The sequence below is a fragment of the Antennarius striatus genome, chromosome 6, assembly GCF_040054535.1.
Source record: "Antennarius striatus isolate MH-2024 chromosome 6, ASM4005453v1, whole genome shotgun sequence".
In the NCBI taxonomy this organism is placed as follows: domain Eukaryota; kingdom Metazoa; phylum Chordata; class Actinopteri; order Lophiiformes; family Antennariidae; genus Antennarius; species Antennarius striatus.
In genome coordinates, this window is record NC_090781.1 from 3,362,498 (window position 1) to 3,385,000 (window position 22,503).

The following is a 22,503-nucleotide window of genomic DNA, read 5'->3' on the forward strand; positions in this document are numbered from 1 at the left end:
GATGTCGTATCCATCCGCCAACATGTGGTAAAGAACGAGATACGGTCTCACTGATGTCGTATCCATCCGCCAACACGTGGTAAAGAATGAGATACAGTCTCACTGATGTCGTATCCATCCGCCAACATGTGGTAAAGAACGAGATCCAGTCTCACTGATGTATCCATCCGCCAACACGTGGTAAAGAACGAGATGAGGTCTCACTGATGTCGTATCTATCCACTAACACGTGGTAAAGAATGAGATACAGTCTCACTGATGTCGTATCCATCCGCCAACACGTGGTAAAGAACGAGATGCGGTCTCACTGATGCCGTATCTATCCACTAACACGTGGTAAAGAATGAGATACAGTCTCACTGATGTATCCATCCGCCAACACGCGGTAAAGAACGAGATCCGGCCTCACTGATGTATCCATCCGCCAACACGCGGTAAAGAACGAGATACAGTCTCAGCTGACGTTGTGTCCACCAACACGTGGTAAAGAACGAGATACGGTCCTAGTGATGTTGTATCCATCCACCAACACGTGGTAAAGAACGAGATACAATCTCAGCTGATGTATCCATCCATCAACACGTGGCAAAGAACAAGATCCGGTCTCACTGATGTATCCATCCACCAACACGTGGTAAAGAGCGAGATACAGTCTCAGCTGATGTATCCATCCACCAACACGTGGTAACGAACGAGATCCGGTCTCACTGATATATCCATCCACCAACATGTGGTAAAGAATGAGATGCGGTCTCACTGATGTCGTATCCATCCGCCAACACGTGGTAAAGAACGAGATGAGGTCTCACTGGTGTATCCATCCGCCATCACGTGGTAAAGAACAAGATACAGTCTCACTGATGTATCCATCTGCCAACAGGTGGTAAAGAACGAGATACAGTCTCACTGATGTTGTATCCATCCACCAACACGTGGTAAACGACCACTATCTGGTCCACGCTGCAGTAAATAGTACCTGTGCACTGGGCCTCATCAGACCAGTCCCCGCAGTCATTCTCGTCGTCACACTTCCACCACGTTGGGATGCAGCGTCCGTTTTTACACTCGTACTGGAAGTACCTGGAGCAGCCGGGGACGTCGGTGGGGGCAGCTGCAACACAAGGAGAGCCGTTAGCATCCGCTAACTAGCTGCTAACGGGAACGCCCTCACAGAGTCAGAACACAAAGACGTGTCGGCGTGTGCCGAGCGTTCTCCTCACCACAGTTGGCCTCATCGGAGTAATCACCACAGTCATCCATGCCGTCACACTTCCATTCCAGGCTCACACACACTCCGTTGGCACACTGGAAAGTGTAGGCGTCACACACTTTGCCAAACTCAGACGATGTGGCTGAAAGGAAACGCAACCATTTTAACGGGGCACACAAACCAGTTTTTTAATCATGGGGGGGGGAGAACAGGACTTTGAACCGGTTCAGGGAACGGAAACGAAAACTTTCTATTTTTTTAATGTTCCAGAACAGAAAATAATTGTAAGAAATTGTAAAAAATTCTGGTTCAAAGCTTGTTGTTTCTATGGAGGACATATTTTGGACCATTATTTGTGTTGATGATATGAACCACCATCACAAATGAGACACTTTAAACTGGTTCTGTAACTTTACGGCCATTGATACAGGACATTAGCTGTTACAGGTTGTTGCCATGGGAACAGATCCAAAAGATAACATTAATACCTGATATATTAAGTCACTTTTTATGTGCACAGATGTGTGTGTGTGTGTGTGTGTGAAAGAGGCTACACCAGCAGAAACACACTTTCTCTTCATGTCACTTCTGTTGTTTCGTTATATGCAGACGACATCAAACAATTCTCCCGACAATAAACTGGTCAGAATCTGACAAACAAAAAGTTTCTAGCATCCAAAACTTTAAATCATGTGGTCCTTGTGTCGGAGCCGCTTTGAAGAGACACTAGGTGTGTTTCAGAAATGGAAATGAAGGAAAAGAAACAAAAGTAAAGCGTCTCGGTTCCTTACTGCAGCCGGCGAACGCAGCGTCCTCATCGGATCCATCCTCACAGTGTTTGAAGCCGTCACACACCAGCGACTGAAACAGACACTGGGCTCGATTCTTACAAACGAACTCCATATAGTGAGTACATGGGGAGTCTGTGGGGGGGGGGGAAACGAACATTAACCCGACTGACATGAATCCATTCAAGGCTCCATCTGTTTCCTCTCTTGAGCAGAGATCAATTCTGTCAGATGTTTTCTAACTTGTGTAACATTAAACTCAAATAATACAATTATAACATGGGGGGTTCCACAGGGCTCCATTCACAGCCCACTCTCATTCTCCCAAAACATAACGTGGCTCAGCGTTGCTTAAATTCATCATTTTTAAACTACTTCCAGGTAACAGCGTGTCTCCTTATGGAAGGAGAAGAACATATGGAAAACAGAACGATGGTTGAAGCGACTATGAAGGCTGGAAAAACATCAGAAAGACGTGACAAACATGGAATTTGCCCCCACAGGGCCCAAACCGGCGGGATCACTCACCACAGTTGTGCTCATCAGCGCCATCTGGACACTCCTGGACGCCGTTGCAGTGTGAGGTGGCAGGAAGGCAGGTGTGATTGGAGCATAAGAAGCCGTTACACTGAGTTCCTTCTGGAAATGCAGAATAATGGAGATAAAATACTAAAGCGGACACACAACTGAACTGACTGTTCCTGTGGTAGGAATACTATACAGCGGTACCTCTACGTACGAATGTCTCTACGTACGAATGTCTCTACGTACGAATGTCTCTACTTACGAAATTTTCTACTTACGAATCGCCTTAACAGGAAAATTTTGCCTCTAGCTACGAAAGAAATGTTGAGTTACGAAAGGTAAAAATACAGTATGGGCTGATACTCGCAGCTCCCAAAGGTTCCTGAACGCAACATTCTCATAGCTACTCTGCCATTGGCTATTCCCTAGTATCTTCCTGGCATCCCATTGGCTAAGAGGGATCTCTGTGTGGAGCTAGATAGGTGTCTATGCAGCGTCCTCCTCATTCAGCCCTCGACCCATTAGGTGTTCTGATAGTTTTATGTAAATATATTAACTTTTAGAGTATTCACTATGGACCCCAAGAAAGTGACGGAGAAAAGAGGAAAAGAAAAGAAGAAAAGAGTTTTTTTGTCCGTACAAACAAAGCAAGAGATGATAGAAGAGCCTGAAAAAGGGATGCGTTTGGTTGATCTCACCAAAGAATATGGCCGTAATGCATCTACAATCACCACGTTATTAAAACAAAAGGACGTTTAAGGAGTTTAAGGCGTTGCGTGGGTGGTTGGAGAAGTTCAGAAGGAGGACTGGAATTCACTCTGTTGTTCATGGGGGGGCAAGAGGGCATGAACCAAAGAGGGCAAAGAACAATGAGGACAGCAGTTAAAAGGTAAATGACCATCATTATTATTCTTTATTCTGTGTTTTTTACATTATGCACAACTCTCATTTATTGTGTAATAATCTAATTGTAACTTGTATTTGTTACATGTTTTGATGCATTTTTATGATTTATAAAACATTTATGTCTGAATTTTTGTGGGCTTGGAGCGGATTAGGGCATTTGCATGGAAAATGCGTCTCTACTTACGAAATTTTCTACTTACGAAATTTCTTCCAAAACCAATTAATTTCACAAGTAGAGGCACCGCTGTATATCCTATGAATAGTCAATCAAAGTATAGAGAGTCCAGTATTTAATTATGGATAATACCAACTCAGACTGAAATTTTTTTTAATACACAGACGTGCGCTGCGTTCCAAGAGCACTTCCTGTCAGCCAATAGAACGCGCGTACGGTATCACGTGACTACCTACTAAAAATCCGCGATATAGTGAAGCCGTGCATCTTGAAGCGCGAACAAGCGAGGGATTACATTTACATGTCAGTTCCTGAGCCAACGGCGTCTGTTGTACTTGTGTGTTTAACACCAGTTAAGGTCGTCATGGTAACACAGAACGAGTGTCTCTCATTTTACCACAGTGTTGTGGGTCTTCGTCTGAGCCGTCCTGACAGTCGTCGTCGCCGTCACACACCCATCGTTGTGGTATACAGTGACCGGTGTGACACTGGAAACTGTTGGCCTCACATGTATGGTGGCCCACTAGGGACACGAGGAGAGGAGCAAGATGATTTAACCCCTGCATAATCTCAAATTAAAGCAGGTGGAAAATTCATAATTATGTTGAATCTATTTTTTAAGGATGAACCGCGTCGTCCTCACCGGTACAGTTGGCCTCGTCTGACCAGTCTCTGCAGTCGTTGTCTCCATCGCAGCGCCACGCCTCGCGGATACACACCCCTCGTGCACAAGTGAACTCCCCAGGGCCGCACTGGTGAGACTCTGACGGCACAGCAACAACAGTTAATGCAAAATAACACCGTTGTTCTTGTCTGCAGCAACAGTTAATACTAAGAACAAAAATAAATACACACCCAAAAAAATCTTTTTAACACTACAGTGTGCCCTCGTTCCAGGAACCACACGCGATTAACAAATTCCGCGACAGAGCGATGAACTATTTATCTTGTTATTTACGGTGATTTAAACATTTCTGAACCCTCCCCATACTGATATTAAACCACCTTCTATCTGTGTTACCTTTTCCCACACTCTGATTGACTGTTTAAAGCACTTTAGTGTCTCACGGAAGTCCGAGACTCACGGAAACGTAGCGCCTTTCCGGATGCCGCCAGCCAATGGAACGCACGTACGGAATCAAGTGACTGCATACCAAAAATCGCAAGCGTTGATGCGCGAATGCATGAGAATGCACTGTATAACTCAGGTGACATTGAGTATTAGAAATCTCATACACAATATACAGTAAAATGTATATATTGTTCTGCTAATGCACACATAACTGGTGGAGTCCCACAGGGCTCTATTCCTGGCCCACATGTTTTCCCTTAGAAATGTCCTACCTCCACAAGAACACCTTGTAATAATGATGTTCTTTGTGCTCGTACTACAGACCTATCTGATGGAGCACAAGGGACAAACACACTACAATTCTGTTAAGAGCCAGCTCTGATTATGGTAAACATCTTAACTCATCGGCTGCCAGCGCTTCGTAGCAACCGATCTCCTTCGGCGGACTTTTTCTCTGAAGCTCTGGACATTCATCCGTGTTTCCTTTCTGCTCTTGACCAATCGCATGATGCCTCGCTCAGAGCGAAGCCGTGTTTGCTGTGGAAGCCTGAGAGAAAGCATTCTCACCACAGTGTTCTTCGTCGCTGTTGTCTCCGCAGTCATCTTCATGGTCACACTTGAAGGCCAATGGGATGCAGGAGCCTGAGGCCATGCAGCGAAACTGGTTGGACGGGTCACAGGTGGTGGTGGCTGAAAGTGGACACACACACACATGTAATGCATCACATCCACACTGAGTGTGCACGCGTGTGCAGTGATGCTGCTGGGATTGTTTGAACTGCCCCCCCCCCGACCTTTTCCATCTAACGCATGCAGCTCTGTTCCTTCTGCAGGAGGTGAATACTCACGACACTCCAGCTCGTCGCTCATGTCTCCACAGTCGTTGTCGCTGTCGCACTTCCAGATGCTGCTGATGCAGCGGCCGTTTGAGCAGCGGTACTGGTTGGGCAAACAGCTGTGCTCTGATTGGGCGAGAGTAAAAAGCTCAAACGTCCGATGAGAAGACGCGATCGAGATCGACAGAAGCTGGATTATCATCTTTTCTCTCACCGGTTTTGACACATGTTACGTTTTGCAGCTGGTATCCGGGGGGGCACTGACACTGCAGCTCGCCACTGGCCGTCGTCTCCGTCGGCGCCCCGTCCGGGCAGACGCAGGTGTGCCGGTGGCCCGGCTGAGGCAGACACAGGAGGCTGCAGGGCTGGTCGGCACAGGCATTATGGCCTGTAGAGACCAGAACATCAGCGTGAACACTAACACAGCATCATAGACCCAGTAATACAGTAGTACATCATTATAATACATAGTAATACATAATAATAATAATAGTAATAATAATAATTAAAAATAATAATAATAATAATAATTAGTAATAATAATAATAGTAGTAATAATAATTTTTTAAAAAAGTAATACATCCTAATAATCCATAATAATAATAATAATAATAATAATAATAATAGTATAATAATAATAATAGTATAAGATATGCCTTTATTGTCCCACAGCGCGGAAATTTGTGCGATCGTGGCAGCGGGGGGAGGGGGGGTGTCATACATAAATACTGAAGTAATATACATACATATTAACATATGCAACATATGAGATATAAAATATGCATATTCACATGTATTAAACACATTTACATATCATATTATCAGAAAATTTACAGATTATATTTACACTGCAAAAAACTATCCATTACAAACTACAGAACTGCGGATTACATTGGTCATCCAGATTTTGAGTGTTGTGTTGTCTGACTGGTCCGCTGGGAGGACTGCTGGTTATACAGTCTGACGGCCGTGGGCAGGAAGGACCTGCGATAGTGTTCCCTCACGCATCTCGGGTGAAGCAACCTATCGCTGAAGGAGCTCTCCAGTGATCTTAATGTGCTCTGCAGAGGGTGGGAGTGGTTCTTCCTCATCGATGATCCTCCTCTCCACCACCACCTCCACTGAGTCCAGGGAGCATCCTAGGACAGAACCCGCCTTCTTAGTCAGCCTGTCCAGTCTCTTCCTGTCGGCCGCAGTGATGCTGACCAGCAGACCACCCCATGAAAAATAGCTGAGGCTACTACAGTGTCTCAGAAACTCTTTAGGAGTGGCCCCCGCACTCCAAAAGACCTCAGCCTCCTGAGCAGATAGAGTCTGCTCTGACCCTTTTTCTAGAGAGTGATCGCCTGCGGAAATCCACCACCAGTTCCTTGGTTTTACCCGCGTTGATCTGGAGGCGGTTCCGCTGGCACCAGTCCACAAAGTCCTGGGTCAGTTCTCTGTATTCTCTGTCGTCCCCATCGGTGATGAGGCCGACGATTAGAGAGTCATCATAGAACTTCTGCAGGTGACATGTGGGGGAGGTGTAGGAGAAGTCTGCAGTGTAGAGGGTGAACAGGAACGGAGCCAGAACCGCTCCCTGTGGTGCCCCCCGTGCTGCAGACAACCGTGGTTGACACACAGTCCCGGGTCCCCACGAACTGCAGGCGATTGGTCAAATAGTCCAGTATCCAGTCCGTGAGGTGGTGGTCCAACCCGGTGATCTCCAGTTTGTCCCTCAACAGTGCCGGTTGTATCGTATTGAAAGCACTGGAGAAATCACAAAAAACATGATCCTCACAGTGTCCCTGGCCTCTCCAGGTGAGACAGAGCTCGATGTTGGGTCCTTTATGGCCTGAGATGGTCTTCAGGCCCCTCCACACCTCGCTGACGTTGTTCTGCTGCAGCTGGTCCTCCATCTTCCTCCTGTACATGTTCTTCCCCTCTCTGATTTTCCTCCTCAGCTCCCTGTGGACAGCCTTCAGCTCGTCCTTGTTTCCAGACTTAAAGGCCCTTTTCTTCTCCTTAAGAGGGGCCTTAATGTCCGGGGTGATCCAGGGTTTGTTGTTGGGATAACACCGTACAGACCTGGTGGGTACGGTGTTATCCACACAGAAGTTAATGTAATCTGTGACGGTGTTTGTGAGACCGTCAATGTCCTCCCCATGAGAATCACAGAATAAATCCCACTCTGTTCTGTGCAAGCAGTCCTTCAGAGCGTCTTCAGCCTCGTCGGATCATCTCCTCAGTGCGGGACACAGCTGGTTGCCTTTCCACAAGAGGCTTGTAGACGGGCACTCGTGGAAGTCCCTCTGATGCCGGGTCACCGCCGCCAGCTCATCCATCTTGTTGGGGAGAGATCGCACGTTCCCCATGATGATGGACGGGAGGACGGGTCTGAATTTCCTCCTCCTGGCCTGACGAGCAGCTCCGGCACGTTTCCCCCGCTTCCTCCTCCTCAGCTCCTGGGGGATGTCGGGTTTCTCCTGGGGCAGCACGGCGTTGCTACGGAGCGCCAACAGCTGATCCCTACTGTAAACAATAGGGCTGCGTACGGGGTCCACAGACACGGTCGTGTTCAATGTAAAAAACAGCATGAAGACCAGTGCGAGTACAACAAATTTGGTCTCCATGGCGTCCTACTTAGTTACTACTTTGTTACTAAAAAAAAAAAAAAAAAAAGAAAAAGAAGTAAGAAAAAACAGTTAAAAAGAAAGAAACAAAGGCTGTGGTGGGAGAGCTGCCGTAATCAGTCGCCACTAGTGCAGTAATAATAATAATAAAAATAAAAGTAATAATAATAATAATAACAATAATAATAACAATAATAATAGTAATAGTAATAATAATAATAGTAGTACAATAGTAATACAATAATAGTAATACATTATAATAATATATAGTAAGACATCCTAATAATAATAGTAATAATAATAATAGTATTAATAATAGTAATATAATAATAGTAATACAATAATAGTAATACATCATAATAATATATAGTAAGACATCCTAATAATACATAGTAATACATCACCCTGTAAAACAGCATAGCATCATAGACAGCCGTCTGGTCTGTGGTCCTCACCTCGGTTCTTCCCCTTATAGAAGATCTTCAGGTCCATGACTCCAGTTAGTCTTCCAACAATCAGCTCGTTGTTCTGGGAACCAGTTTTTGGAGCTTTGAAGATCCCCATTCTGGACCAGTCATCCCAGTACAGATCATTCTGAAATAATCATCAATCGACATCAGCTCATACAAAATAAAAAAAAATTGATTTACTGAAGTTTTCTTTAAAAATATGTACAGTAGTACCTCGAGATACGAGTTTAATCACAAGTTTAATTTGGTCAACAAATTTTCCCCATTTAAATAAAATAAAACTGATGTTTTGATGTTGTGATAAAATGTTATGTTGTGGTGTGTGATTCTCTTTTAACAGTATAGTAAGTGTTTGAATATGTATATTTTTACTATATTGTAGATGTATTTTACTGCTTTTACTGCTTTTTATACATCATGGCCAGGAAACTACAGATGAAAACTAGCCTTCTGGCTAATTCTGGCTTTTTTAACCACGTATAATCATGTTTTATGAAATTGCATTGTCCCCTTCAAATAAACTAAACTAAACTAACTAAAACTAAAATAACTAAAATTCATTCCTTCAGTGGAAAAAAGTCCCTAACCCCCTAAATTATGAAAAAAACATTTTTATCAACCAATAGACATGCAGACTTTACCTGTGTATAATTAATTACATATAAGTTAAGTAAACAATGATAAAGCATGAAAAGAAACACAAAATTCACAAGAGTACATGAGCTACGTCTTTACTCCATGAGCGAGAACCAGATCCACTCGGATTTTTTCTCATATGTCGAACAAAAATACAGAAAGAGCGACGGCTCGTATCTCAAATGACTCGTGTCTCAAAATGACTCGTATCTCAAATGACTCGTATCTCAAACGACTCGTATGTCGAGGTTCTACTGTAGTTTCTGTCCGTCCGGCTTCACCTTAAAGACAGCGATGGCGTACGGGTGGGGCAGACCCTCAATGAGGACCCTCCTCTGGCCCCCGCTGAAGTCGGCCCTCTCAATGCGGTCGCTGTAGGCTTCGGTCCAGTACAACCAGTGGTCGTCAGCCGTGATCCCATTGGGCCAGCGGATGCCCTCGGACACGATGCAGGACACGTTGGTTCCATCCATGAAGCTCCGGTAAACGCCAGCCGCCCTGTCGCCCCAGTCCGTCCAGAACATCAGACTGTGGGACAGACAGAAGGGTTAGAAGAAAGGTTGGTGCGTTACTTGTTCAGGGTTTGTGAGTTAAACCTGTAGCTAAAAATAAAGAGTCTGAAAAGGAAAGTAGAAATCCTCCATTTTCTTCTTGTTGATTTCCAAACTAAAGACAACGTGTCCAGCGGCGGCGGCGTTACCTCTCCCCAGGCAACAGGACCAGAGCTCTGGGATGTTCCAGGATAGAGGAGTTGAGGAGGGTGTGGCGCAGGTCGCCGTCAGGGTTCGACACCTTCAACAACAGGTTCATCACTTCAGCTTCAAACCGACTTAAACATCATCAGGTTATAGTTTGAGAGAGAACAACCGGCCATTCAGACAGCAAAGGACACACATCTCCTGTAGGGCAGTGTTTCTACTCAAATATCAAACACTGAATGTTAAAATAAGGTGGGGAATATAGACTAAAAGTTTGAATATTAGATATTGAATTTAGATATTATTATATTATATTATATTATATATAAATATTATAATATTATATTAATAATTCTTTATAATATAATAATATAATTACATATACAGTATATATATTACAATTATTATATTATATTTATATAATAATGTTATAATATTTATGTAATATAAAAACATTATATATTTTATATATATATATATATATATATATATATATATATATATATATATATATATATATATATATATATATATATATTGATATATATATTGGTATATTAATATATTACATATATTATATATATATTAAATATAGAATATTTTATATATTTTATATAATAATTTATAATATATATTGTATATACATATATACAATATATTTATTATTATATATTGTTCAGATCTTGTATTAGATAGTGTGTTTCGTGTCATACTTGGTGTTGTTTACACCGTGGGTCAAAGAGGACTGCAATTTCATCTGTGCTGTAAGTCTTGCATACAGTATGTGGTACATTTGACAATAAAGTTGACTTTGACTTTGAAAAAAAAAGAAACATTGGGTCATTCATTATTCTTTCAAATAAATAAAATTTAACAGACAAACCGTCACCAAGTGTAGTTTATATCAGTGTTACTCCTCGTGTGTGGTGAACTCACACACAAGGTTTGTGTACCTCAATCTTCTGCGCCCCAGCATCAACCCAGTACAGCAATCTGCTGATGGGGTCAAAGGTCAGCGCCTCTACATTCTGCAGATCTTTCCTCACCACGACCTCCTGACCCGTGCTGCCGTTCAGGCAGAGCCTCTGCAGGAGAAACACGAGTCAGAGAACTAACTACAATCTGTTTAACACAAGTCAGCTCTGATTGGACACGGGGGGGTCCTGACCCCGGGTGTAACGCTGACCTGTATGGTGTCCAGTGAGATGTCCGCCCAGTACAGGCAGTTCTTGTCATAGTCGAAGTCCAGAGCCACGGCCTCCCGGAGGCCCGACAGAGGCAGGGCCTGGTCGGCGCCGGTCGCCAGGTCGTAGCGGTGGATGGAGTTCCTCACGGCGTACAGGATGAACTCATTACTCTCTGCAGAGAGGCAGAATGATGTCACATGACTGCAACGATAATGACGATGAATGACTTATTTTAATATGATATTTCCGTTTTCCTCATATGACCTGCAGAAGTCACACGCGTGTCGGAGCCGGTAGCCCCAGACATGACTGTGATATCATCCGGATCATCATCTTGATCCACCAATAGCTAATTATTGAGCGTAATATGAATGAAATGCAGGCTCACCACCAACAGGACAAGGAAGCATCTCTCCATCCAGCCTGGACTCCACATCTCCTCCGCTGCAGCTGTCCCCCGGTACCTTCCTGTAGCTGCAGGAGGAAAACATATTCCACCGTTCAAAGCCTGGAGATCATGTTATGATGCCAAATCGAATGCTTTTTTTAGGATTTAAAAATGCTTCTGAAAAAGTCCAATTTGAAACTGATAGTTAGAGTTTGAGTTTCACTCCCTAGAAGGAGATCCTGAATCCTGTTTCCTCCTCTGCTACTACCGTCCTTGTGACAGCTGGTGTGTGAGCACATTTATAACGTAACGCACTATAACGTAATGTTATAAAATGAGCAGCTGCAGTTGGAACATTAATTTCATCTAATAGTAAAAAGCTGGTGAATCCTGTTAATCTCATAATTATCGTCGTTAGAATATACAGGATCGTTTCCCAGGGCTTCGAAAAAAAGTTTAAATTAACGATCTTTTCACTGGCGCCAGGAAGCTGTGGAGCAAATCCATCACCAGCGGACACCACGATGCCTTCACAGACGTGGGAAATAGCACTACTGGTGCTGACAGAAGCCAGCTGGAATAATGGGATTGGTGATAAACACTTTTCACTAGAGCCAGTCTTTTCACTGCCAAATACATATGGAGTAGTGAATGTGTTGAGTCACAATGCTGGATGTTCCTACAGTCCCTGAAGGCAACATAACTAAAGATTAGTTTAACCTAACATGAACTGTCAGGTTCAAATGAGCCTGTATGTAACATGTTGGTCCTAAACACATCTATTGACGTAATTCTAATTTAGGTGTCTCAGGTCGTGCCTTATCAGAATTAGGAAGAGATGAATTGAAAGAAAAGCAGAAAAGTATATCGAGTTTCATCAAAGTTGAAAAGCAGATATTTTTTTAGTTCGGAGCACGATTACACAACAAACCCACAAACCAGCGGCTTACCCTTTGCTGCGGCGGTACGAGGTCCCGACAGGACACGGCACCGGAGGAGCGTACAGGTCACCTGAAAACTCAGGGTCAGGAACACACACCTGCAGAGACAAGTCTTCACTCAGCTTGAAGCCGTAGTCGCTGGAGGGGGGGGAGAGGAGGAGAGAGAAGGAACAAGATGAGAACATTAAAAGGCAGTTATTCTTCTGATCCAGATGAGATGGAGCTAAACAATGTCCAGGTCATCGTATGAAGAGTTCAAAAGTTCTAAAAAAGTTCTAAATGAATAAAGTTCTACTCTAAATAAATAAATAAGTAAATAAATGAATGAATAAATACAGTTCTTTTCTAAATAAACAAATAAATATGTACCTTAAATAAATGAATAAAAATAATAAGTAAATAAATAAATAAATATAAATAAATAAATAATAAGTAAATAAAGTTCTAAATTAATAAAGTTCTACTGTAAATAAATAAATACATAAATAAATGAATAAAGTTCTGCTGTAAATAAATAAGTAAATAAATAAATATAAATAAATAAATAATGAGTAAATAAATAAAGTTCTAAATAAAGTTCTACTGTAAATAAATACATCAATAAATAAATATGTACCTTAAATAAATAAATATAAATAATACGTAAATAAATAAATAAATAAATATAAGTAAATAAATAATAAGTAAATAAAGTTCTAAATTAATAAAGTTCTACTGTAAATAAATAAATACATAAATAAATGAATAAAGTCCTACTGTAAATAAATAAGTAAATAAATAAATGTAAATAAATAAATAATGAGTAAATAAATAAAGTTCTAAATAAATAAAGTTCTACTGTAAATAAATACATAAATAAATAAATGAATAAATAAAGTTCTACTGTAAATAAATACGTAAATACATATAAATAAATAAATAATGAGTAAATAAATAAATATACTGTATAAATAAAGTTCTAAATAAATAACGTTCTACTCTCTATTATTCACCTATTAACAACATGTTATGTTGCGTTACGTGATATTTTATTAGTTGTTGTGTTGTTGTTACATTCCATATGAGACGCTGTGTTGTGTTAGGTTGTGTTACGTTATGTTCTGGAGTGTTTTTCGTGTCCGTGTCGGGACTCGAACCATTCGTAGTCCTGTCGTGTGCAGGAGCAGTTGGAGATGGTGACCGGTCGGTCGAACTCCTCTCCGTTGTAGCACGTAGCGTGAGGCGCTCGTCTCTTAAACGTGATCTCTCTGCCCAGCAGACACTCGTTACCGTGTTCGTCCGACGGCGACCAACGCTTGTAGTCGGCCTCAGTGCACGGCACACCTGAGGAACAGTGAACAGCTGGTTACAGATGTTTCACTAGAAGCTAACGTTTCCGTTCTTAAAATGTTTTTACTATGACCTTTATTCACATTTTAAGGAGCTTAAAAAGAAAAAAAAACAGAGAACAAAAGCCAAGCATGAGGTCATAACTGATTGATAAATAACGGCTAAACTTAATGATAAATGTCAGTTATTTGATTGCCCGCCTTCGGCGACACACATCTCCAGCCTACCCAGGACGTCGGTGGTGTTGACCTGCAGGATGAGCCAGCTGTGCCTCTGGTCGGCGTACGAGCCGAAGATGGTGAAGATGGTGCTCTTCTCTCCGGGCTCCGTCAGCAGCTGGTAAACGTACACCTGTCGTTCAGAGAACTGGAAGCTGGTCCAGGTCTCTCCTTCATTGGTGCTGAACCTGATGGGACCACGTCAGAGAAACACCGGCTGCTCTAGTTAGTCAAATCAAATCACATGCATATGTTAGCGTGTACAGGCCCTGAACAAACTAACACACACAGGGGGGCCTGTACGCATGCAGACGGAGGTAGAGTGGTGGGCAGCTCCTTTGTGGTGCGCCCCAGATGACATAAATAAATCCTTTTAATTTGTCAGGTTATTAAACCCACAGAACTCCATCAATCAAGGATCAAACTATCAATGAATAAAGAAAAATAACATCAAACACAAGTTAGGACATTAACTTTGTTCACAACGTTTTTGTCAGTGTTAAATGGGCTGAATTACTGCATTGTGGGAAATGTAGTTTTGGACAAAGCACAGTTTTGACCTATTTATTTCAGACACTCTGACCTTTTATGCTCTGGCGGGCCACACAAACTGATGTAGTGGGCCACATTTGGCCCCCGGGCCTTGAGTTTGACACACGTGATCTAATGGGTCAGGACTTACTTGAGGTGTGTGGCGGCGCCTCCTTGAGCAATGGCCACCAGGATGCCACCGTGGTCGCCCCATGTGTAGAAATGAGGGCCCGCAAGTGCCTGGATAACAGAGGGAACCTTCAGTGACCCAGCAGAACATTAGCATTGCATATCCTACATATATATATACACACATACTGTATTTACATCAGCACTCATTCCTACTTTCATATCACTATCATATCATACTTCATCAAATCAGTGGAATGACTGTTAAATGAAAGATGTTGCTCCCCACAGAACCTTAATGCTGAACCTTGAGCTTCATTTTAGTGTCTTTCAGCTCGTTGTTTTGTTTACGTATGTGTGAGAGTTTTAAGGAAGCGGTCAGAATGGTGAGACAGTGACACAAAACTAATGGCGTCTGCAGTCACTGACCTCCTTCCACTGGGCCCCAGCGCTGCTGGACACGTACACATTGGGCTTGTTGGACAAGTTCCTGCCGACAGATCCTGCAACCAAAGGAGAGATAGGCGTCAGAGATTTATTGCAGATAAATCAAACCCAGGAAAGGATCTGTTCAAACAGCGGCAACATGAAATCAAACAATGGTGGGGAAGAAAAGAAGTGTCACAACCAAAGGTCCTCGTGAGCATCCCATTGGGAAAATGAGTATAATAAAAAAATATGGTGCACATCCAATTAATATGCAAATGAATTCATCAAAATTTCCATCTGCTAGAGGATCAGCATGAAGTTCATCGTGTTTATTTCATTAATATCTGTCCTGAAAGGTTTCATTTGAAAGGTCTGCTTTATTATGGCTGGAAACAGACCACACCCCACAAACCTCAGTCTTATCGAGTATCATACGTCAGTTTTCAAAAAACAATGCACAGAAACATAAAAATATCATTTTACTCTGCTTTAGTTCAGTCCGCCAAATATTGAAGTCGTGAAATCACTAGTAAACCGTTATATAAGAACAAAAACATGTAATGTCATGTTATTTTCCACAGCAGCCTGTAGCGGAAGAAGCTGCTGAAGACGAGACAGTGACAGTTTGTCTGTACTGTGTTAGAAAATAAAAATTTAATGGTTTGGTAGCTTAAAATAGATTTGTATTAACAATATATTGGCATTCATATATTAAGTAGAGTACAGAACTGCTTCTGTCTGACTGCAATACAGACTTTGCTCACCAATCCACCCTCCCCTTCCTCCCACCGCCTCCCCCCCTGTCCCTTCCTGTAGTCCTGTTGGTAACCAACACAGTGGTCTGAACTATCAGAGTTGATCTACAATGATTCAGCCTTGGTCTTCATCAGCGATGAAGCTCCCGCTGACCCACCTGTGGCCATGATGAGTCCTGGAGCTGAGTCCTTGGACAGAATGGGCATCCTCCTCAGCTGGATGTTGAACAGCTGGCTCCAGCGCTGGGCCAGGTGGAGAGAGCAGCCTTTACTGAGCTGGGGGGGCAAGAAGGGCAAGAGAAGCGGGGTGGGGTGGAGGGTTTCCGCTTTACTAGTTGTCTTCAGTGGAAACACTCTTCTCATGGTAATTCATGAGTTACTTGACAGTCCCCACCACTGGACAGACTGTCTTGTCTCATTATTATATTAATCAATAAACGAATCGAATTATTATTATTAAAAAGTATTAATGTTACCAGTGAACACTATTATTACTATTAATTATAATTACTAGTGATCGTGGTGATTATTATAACTAGTGATCATGGTGATTATTATAACTAGTGATCGTGGTGATTATTCTAACTATGATCATGGTGATTATTATAACTAGTGATCGTGGTGATGATTATAACTAGAGATCATGGTGATTATTATAACTAGAGATCGTGGTGATTATTTTAACTAGTGATCGTGGTGATTATTCTAACTATGATCATGGTGATTATTATAACTAGTGATCGTGGTGATGATTATAACTAGAGATCGTGGTGATTATTATAACTAGTGATCGTGGTGATTATTCTAACTATGATCATGGTGATTATTATAACTAGTGATCGTGGTGATGATTATAACTAGATAGATAGATAGATAGATAGATAGATAGATAGATAGATAGATAGATAGATAGATAGATAGATAGATAGATAGATAGATAGATAGATAGATAGATAGATAGATAGATACTTTATAGAGATCGTGGTGATTATTTTAACTAGTGATCGTGGTGATGATTATAACTAGTGATCGTGGTGATTATTTTAACTAGTGATCGTGGTGATGATTATAACTAGTGATCGTGGTGATGATTATAACTAGAGATCGTGGTGATTATTTTAACTAGTGATCGTGGTGATTATTATAACTAGTGATGTGGTAATGATTATTAGTAGTGATTGTGGTGATTATTATAACTAGAGATCGTGGTGATTATTATAACTAGAGATCGTGGTGATTATTATAACTAGAGATCGTGGTGATTATTATAACTAGAGATCGTGGTGATTATTATAACTAGAGATCGTGGTGATTTCAGGTGTTCCTGTACCTGACAGTCCACCGTTCCTCCCAGGCTGTCTGCCGCTGGAGGCTGAAGCAGCTCCCACGTCCCTCCCTTGTCAAACGTGATGACGGATCGCATGTTGGCCTCCCTCACAGATCCATTGATGAGCGTGGCGATGAAGACTCCCCGCAGGCCTTCCACACGATGCAGGTCTGCAAAGGGCTCATTGGCAAAGTATCTGAAACAGGGAAGTAATCCATCACAGGCAGGTGGGGTGAAGGAGGATGACTTCATGCTAAATGTAGCACTGCTGCTGATGTGACACTAAACAAAGGGGAGCTGCTGTAATCTGATTACGTCAGGAGGACAACAGGAGAACTATACCAGAGAGCTTTACCAGACGTGATCTGAAGACGACCAATGATACTTCATTTCATTTACCTGTTGCCCTCTGGCAGGTACTACAGATGCATCAGACTAGTATGGGTCGCCAAGACAACCATCTCCTCCCCGAACTCTCACATATAACAATGCAATATGCAATATACATATGTGCAAAACCTTTGTTTGCATCCTGTGCAATCTGTAATATCCAGTGCAATACTTTTTTCACATCTGTGCAAATGATTTTACCTTATTTAACTAGTTAAATGAGATATTTGTATACAAATATACAAATATCTTTTATATTTGTATTTTTATTATATATATTTTAAAGACTCACACTGGAAAAAGAGGCTCGATAACCTCATTGTGCACCTAGTAAAACAAATAAAGGGTATTCATTCATTCATTCATTCTCTTTGTCATCTGCTTAATGTTAGAACTGTGTCAACTCTGCCTTCTTCATCTTCATCTTTCTCCCTTTGATATTTTACGTCTTCAATTTCTTGGTGCGTAATCGCGCGCATGTGTGTGTGTGTGTGTGTGTGTGTGTGTGTACCTGATGAGTGTCTTGCTGCCAGAGCCTCCGGGGCTGTAGTAGAGAACGTTCTCCAGTGACAGAGAGAAGGAGAGGCCTTGTGTGTCGGAGATGTAAAGGTGTGTGACGTTGTTCTGGTGGTTCACACACACAAACACTTGGTCCTCCGAGGCATCGGCTATGTAGTACTCCTGTAGGGGGGTGTCGTGTTTACATCACTGAATGCTACCTGATTAGAGGGATATAACGAACACACTGGACGCTAATGTGTGGGCGGGGCTTCACCCACAGGAAGTGTCTTATTTTTAGCACCGCTCTGTTCTGTTTGGTTGTTTCAGGGATCTGAAGGGGAGTCAGAGCAGAGCTGGGATGTGATGCTCATTGTGACTCATCGTTGACTTCTGGATTATCCAATCACATCCACGCCGTCATCTGGGGATTATAATCCCGATCAGAAAGGTTCTCAACCCACATCAGCCGGGACCCAACCAAATAACAACAGGCACAAATTGACGCACGTAATGAAGGAATGTGTTGGGCAACAAAATGCAATGATTTTTAAAATCGTCTGCCGTGCATGTGCTGCTCCAGAACCTGGATTTAGGTTTAGCGCTAATGCAGGTCAGCCGTGAGCGAACACCTACTAAAATTAGATCAGCGCTAATTTATTCTGTTGAAATAAACGCCATACTCTTCTCTGATCTGGGTCGATTATATCTCAGTTGATTTCAAGGGGGAGGGATTAACTGGCCCCTCCTCTCGGTATGAAATACATCAGCCCCGCCCACAAACAGCTGTACAGGATGTTTGTGTCACATGACAACCTTTACCTCTGCTGTCCACCCATACTGTCCCTCAGTCCACTGACGACACCTCCACAAACTCTTCTTTTCTGAAGGGCAGCAGTAGAGAAAAAAAAAACAGACTCACCATGATTGGATGTCGGGTCATGAACTGGGCAGCTTTCATTGGCTGGCGATTATAGGAGACCCAAAGCTGAACAGACGATGGTTCATGGCTTCCGAACAGTTTCTAGAGGAGGAGAGGACAAAGAGACCAGGTTGACCTAAACTTCTCACTGTGACTCTCCCTAGAGAGTCCTCTAGGGACTCTAGACAGGATTCTCTAGTTTAGACTCTAGACTCCTGTTTAGACTCTAGACTCCTGGCTGGAGTCTAGACAGGAGTCTAGATTCCTGGCACAGCTCTGACTGATCCAGATCCAATTATATAGGTAATGGTTAAGAATGATGGTGATCTAGATCAGCGGTTCCCAACCTTTTTTGCGCCACGGACCGGTTTCATCTCAGACAATATTTTCACGGACCGATCTTCATTTGCTCAATAATCGTTAATGACGCCAGGACAGCTGTAGTCTAACAATAAATCATCCGTGGTGGTTTTAAATAAATTGGTAATCAACAAAAACGAAGTTATTTATTTCGGAACGAAAATCCTTTTTGATGAATAATTATATTAAAAAACTTGATTCAAGTGACTGCGCTGATGAGGTTTATTTTGAAATACCCTAGAGGGATTTCCAATCAGTGCATTCAACGTAGGAGAAATAATGATCATTTCTATATAAAAGAGTGAAGTCAATAATAATAATAATGATGAGAAATGGCGGAGCCCTGAGCTTGTTTTTCTGCAACGACTAACATCTAGGGCGTACCAGGAGACAATGACTAAAAAAAATTTTAAAAAAGAAAAGAAAAATTCAAACGCTCCATGCCGCCCTAACCAGCGGGCCCTGACCCGGTGGTTGGGGACCAGTGATTGAGACTGTAGGCGTTTCTACACTGAGCCCAACAGTGGAGTAAGAATACATGATACAAACGTGTGTGTGTGTGTGTGTGTGTGTGTGTGTGTGTGTGTGTGTGTGTGTGTGTGTGTGTGTGTGTGTGTGGACGTTGAAGAAACTGAACACAGCTCGTCGTCAGTCATAATAAATGCATGAGGGATCTGTCTACTGGAAAGAGCACAGCTCTGCTCTGATCTTATTTCAGTGTGTATGTGTGTGTGTGTGTGTGTGTGTGTGTGTGTGTGTGTGTGTGTGTGTGTGTGTGTGTGTGTGTGTGTGTGTGTGTGTGTGTGTGTGTGTGTGTGTGTGTGTGTGTGTGTGTGTGATGTCATGGTGAAGCTGCAGATATTCTTGTAAACCATTCCATCCTCATTGATGACATGAGTACTATCTGGTCTGATCTGGTTCTATTTGGTTTTATTAACACTTTATTAACGTTTACGTCAAACACAAACTGTCTTTGATACCAGAACCCAGAATTGATCTGAACCAAAAAAGCAGAATTGGAATCCAAATTGACACAATAAAATCAATGGCCAACTGTATTGATCAGCCATATAAACACATATAACAAGCACCTTAAGCCACCACAGAGGGTGTACGACACCCAGTAGCTTCTGTTCCATTCTGAAGTCTCTCATTTCAGGTTTCCTCTGTGAAGGATGAAGAAACTGAGTTTCCACTGGAGCCACATTCCTCACTGAGACAATCCAAACTGTCGAATCACATGTGATCGCTGGTACTCGCACCGACTCAGCAGTTAGTCCCAGTGGTTCAACGAACCTGGAAATGTTTGCAACTCACTTTGACAAGCTGTTGTTGGTTAACTTTGAGATGAAAACGTACATTTTCCTCCTTTGATTTGGTCGATGCTGTAACTCAGGAGGGAGTCGGGAAGGAATTCAACCAGACTAAACAGCAATGAATAAACCCTGAACCATCTGTGAGCCGTCCGCTCTTCAATGCTGTTTAACAGGATCCAACATGACATTAGAATGCATGAGAACCTTTGAGGGGAGTGCTGAATGTTGGTAGAACAACAGCCTAAGAAGGAATCCTCTTCTCCGGGTCGCCGCTTTCACACCGACCCACTCAACACATCAGAACTCCTCCTCACTGTGTGCATTTAGAGCATATGATGGTAACACAAGCCTGAGAGGCGTGACCCACATCTCAGCAGAGAGTTGAGCATCTTCTGCAGCCAGTCGTCTTCAGATGTTGGACTTCCTGTTGTTGTTGAGTCTTCTAGACATCAAGGCAGCAGTCTTCATCGTAATTGTTATCATTTGTCGTGATACTGGTTGAATAATGACTTACATGAAATATTCCAGGATCTTGGAATGCTTTATATATACAGTATATACAGTGGCTAGCAAAAGTATTCAGCCCCCTTGAACTTTTCCACATTTTGTCACGTTATGACCACAAACAGATATATTTTATTGGAATTTTATGAAGTAGAAAGAAAATTATACATGATTTTTTTTTTAAATTAAAAAATAAAAAACTGAAAAGTACGATTTGGAAAAGTATTCGGCCCCCCGAGTCAATACTTTGTGGAACCGCCTTTTGCTGCAATTACAGCTGCAAGTCTTTTGGGGTATGTCCCCACCAGCTTCGTACATCGAGAGACTGAAATTTGTGCCCATTCTTCTTTGCAAAACAGCTCAAGCTCAGTCAGATTAGATGGAGAGCGTTTGTGGACGGCAGTTTTCAGATCTTGCCACAGATTCTCGATTGGATTTAGGTCAGGACTTAGACTGGGCCTAACACATGAATATGTTTTGTTTTAAACCGTTCCATTGTAGCCCAGGCTTTATGTTTAGGGTCGCTGTCCTGCTGGAACGTGAACCTCCGCCCCAGTCTCACGATTTTTTGCAGACTCCAACAAGTTTTCTTCCAAGATTGCCCTGTATTTGGCTCCATCCATCTTCCCATTAACTCTGACCATTTTCCCTGTCCCTGCTGAAGAGAAGCCCCCCCAAGACCATGATGCTGCCACCACCATGTTTGACAGTGGGGATAGTGTGTTAAGAGTGATGTGGTGTTAGTTTTCCGCCACACATGGCGTTTTGCATTTAGGCCAAAAAGTTCCATTTTGGTCTCTTCTGACCAGAGCACCTTCCTCCACATGTTTGCTGTGTCTCCCTTGTGGCTTCAGGCAAACAAAACGGGACTTCTGATGGTTTTCTTTTAACAATGACTTTCTTCTTGCCACTCTTCCACAAAGGCCGGATTTTTTCAGCGCACGACTAATAGTTGTCCTGTGAACATCTTTTTATAGCCTAACCCTGCTTTCAACTTCTCCACAACTTCATCCCTGACCTGTCTGGTGTGTTCCTTAGACATCATGATGCTGTTTGCTCCTCAATATTCTCTTAACAAACCTCTGAGGCCATCACAGAACAGCTGTATTTGTACTGAGATTAGATTACACACAGGTGGACTCCATTCAATCACTACGTCAACATTTGATCATTCAGCAATCATCAGGCAACTTCTGAAGGCAATTGGTTACACTCAGAGAAAAGGGGGCTGAATACTTTTGCACACTGTACTTTTCAGTTTTTTATTTGTAACATTTGTAACAAAAATGGATTTCATTTCATTTTAATTTAAATGGATTTAATTTAATTTAATTTAATTTTAATTTTATAC

At 42.3% G+C, this 22,503-nt stretch overlaps 1 protein-coding gene across 3 annotated transcripts in view; it reads right to left on the reverse strand.

Annotated features, from left to right (window-relative positions):
- sorl1 (sortilin-related receptor, L(DLR class) A repeats containing) overlaps positions 1-22,503 on the reverse strand; it is a 58,229-nt gene that overhangs the window by 11,328 nt on the left and 24,398 nt on the right. For all 3 annotated transcript variants that reach the window (XR_011035558.1, XM_068317238.1, XM_068317237.1), the window contains exons 7-30: positions 18,973-19,074; positions 18,064-18,233; positions 17,166-17,358; positions 15,994-16,111; positions 15,081-15,154; positions 14,674-14,762; positions 14,001-14,179; positions 13,581-13,767; positions 12,454-12,582; positions 11,504-11,589; positions 11,115-11,287; positions 10,882-11,013; positions 9,931-10,022; positions 9,512-9,758; positions 8,580-8,718; positions 5,727-5,900; positions 5,525-5,638; positions 5,244-5,366; positions 4,248-4,367; positions 4,002-4,127; positions 2,527-2,637; positions 2,002-2,133; positions 1,221-1,352; positions 977-1,111 (exon numbers count right to left, since the gene is read on the reverse strand). Coding sequence is in view for 2 of the 3 variants with exons in the window: in XM_068317238.1 (XP_068173339.1) it covers positions 977-1,111; positions 1,221-1,352; positions 2,002-2,133; positions 2,527-2,637; positions 4,002-4,127; positions 4,248-4,367; positions 5,244-5,366; positions 5,525-5,638; positions 5,727-5,900; positions 8,580-8,718; positions 9,512-9,758; positions 9,931-10,022; positions 10,882-11,013; positions 11,115-11,287; positions 11,504-11,589; positions 12,454-12,582; positions 13,581-13,767; positions 14,001-14,179; positions 14,674-14,762; positions 15,081-15,154; positions 15,994-16,111; positions 17,166-17,358; positions 18,064-18,233; positions 18,973-19,074 (3,277 nt within the window). In the remaining variant the exon portion in view is untranslated. The remainder of the gene's footprint in view (positions 1-976; positions 1,112-1,220; positions 1,353-2,001; positions 2,134-2,526; positions 2,638-4,001; positions 4,128-4,247; positions 4,368-5,243; positions 5,367-5,524; positions 5,639-5,726; positions 5,901-8,579; positions 8,719-9,511; positions 9,759-9,930; positions 10,023-10,881; positions 11,014-11,114; positions 11,288-11,503; positions 11,590-12,453; positions 12,583-13,580; positions 13,768-14,000; positions 14,180-14,673; positions 14,763-15,080; positions 15,155-15,993; positions 16,112-17,165; positions 17,359-18,063; positions 18,234-18,972; positions 19,075-22,503) is intronic.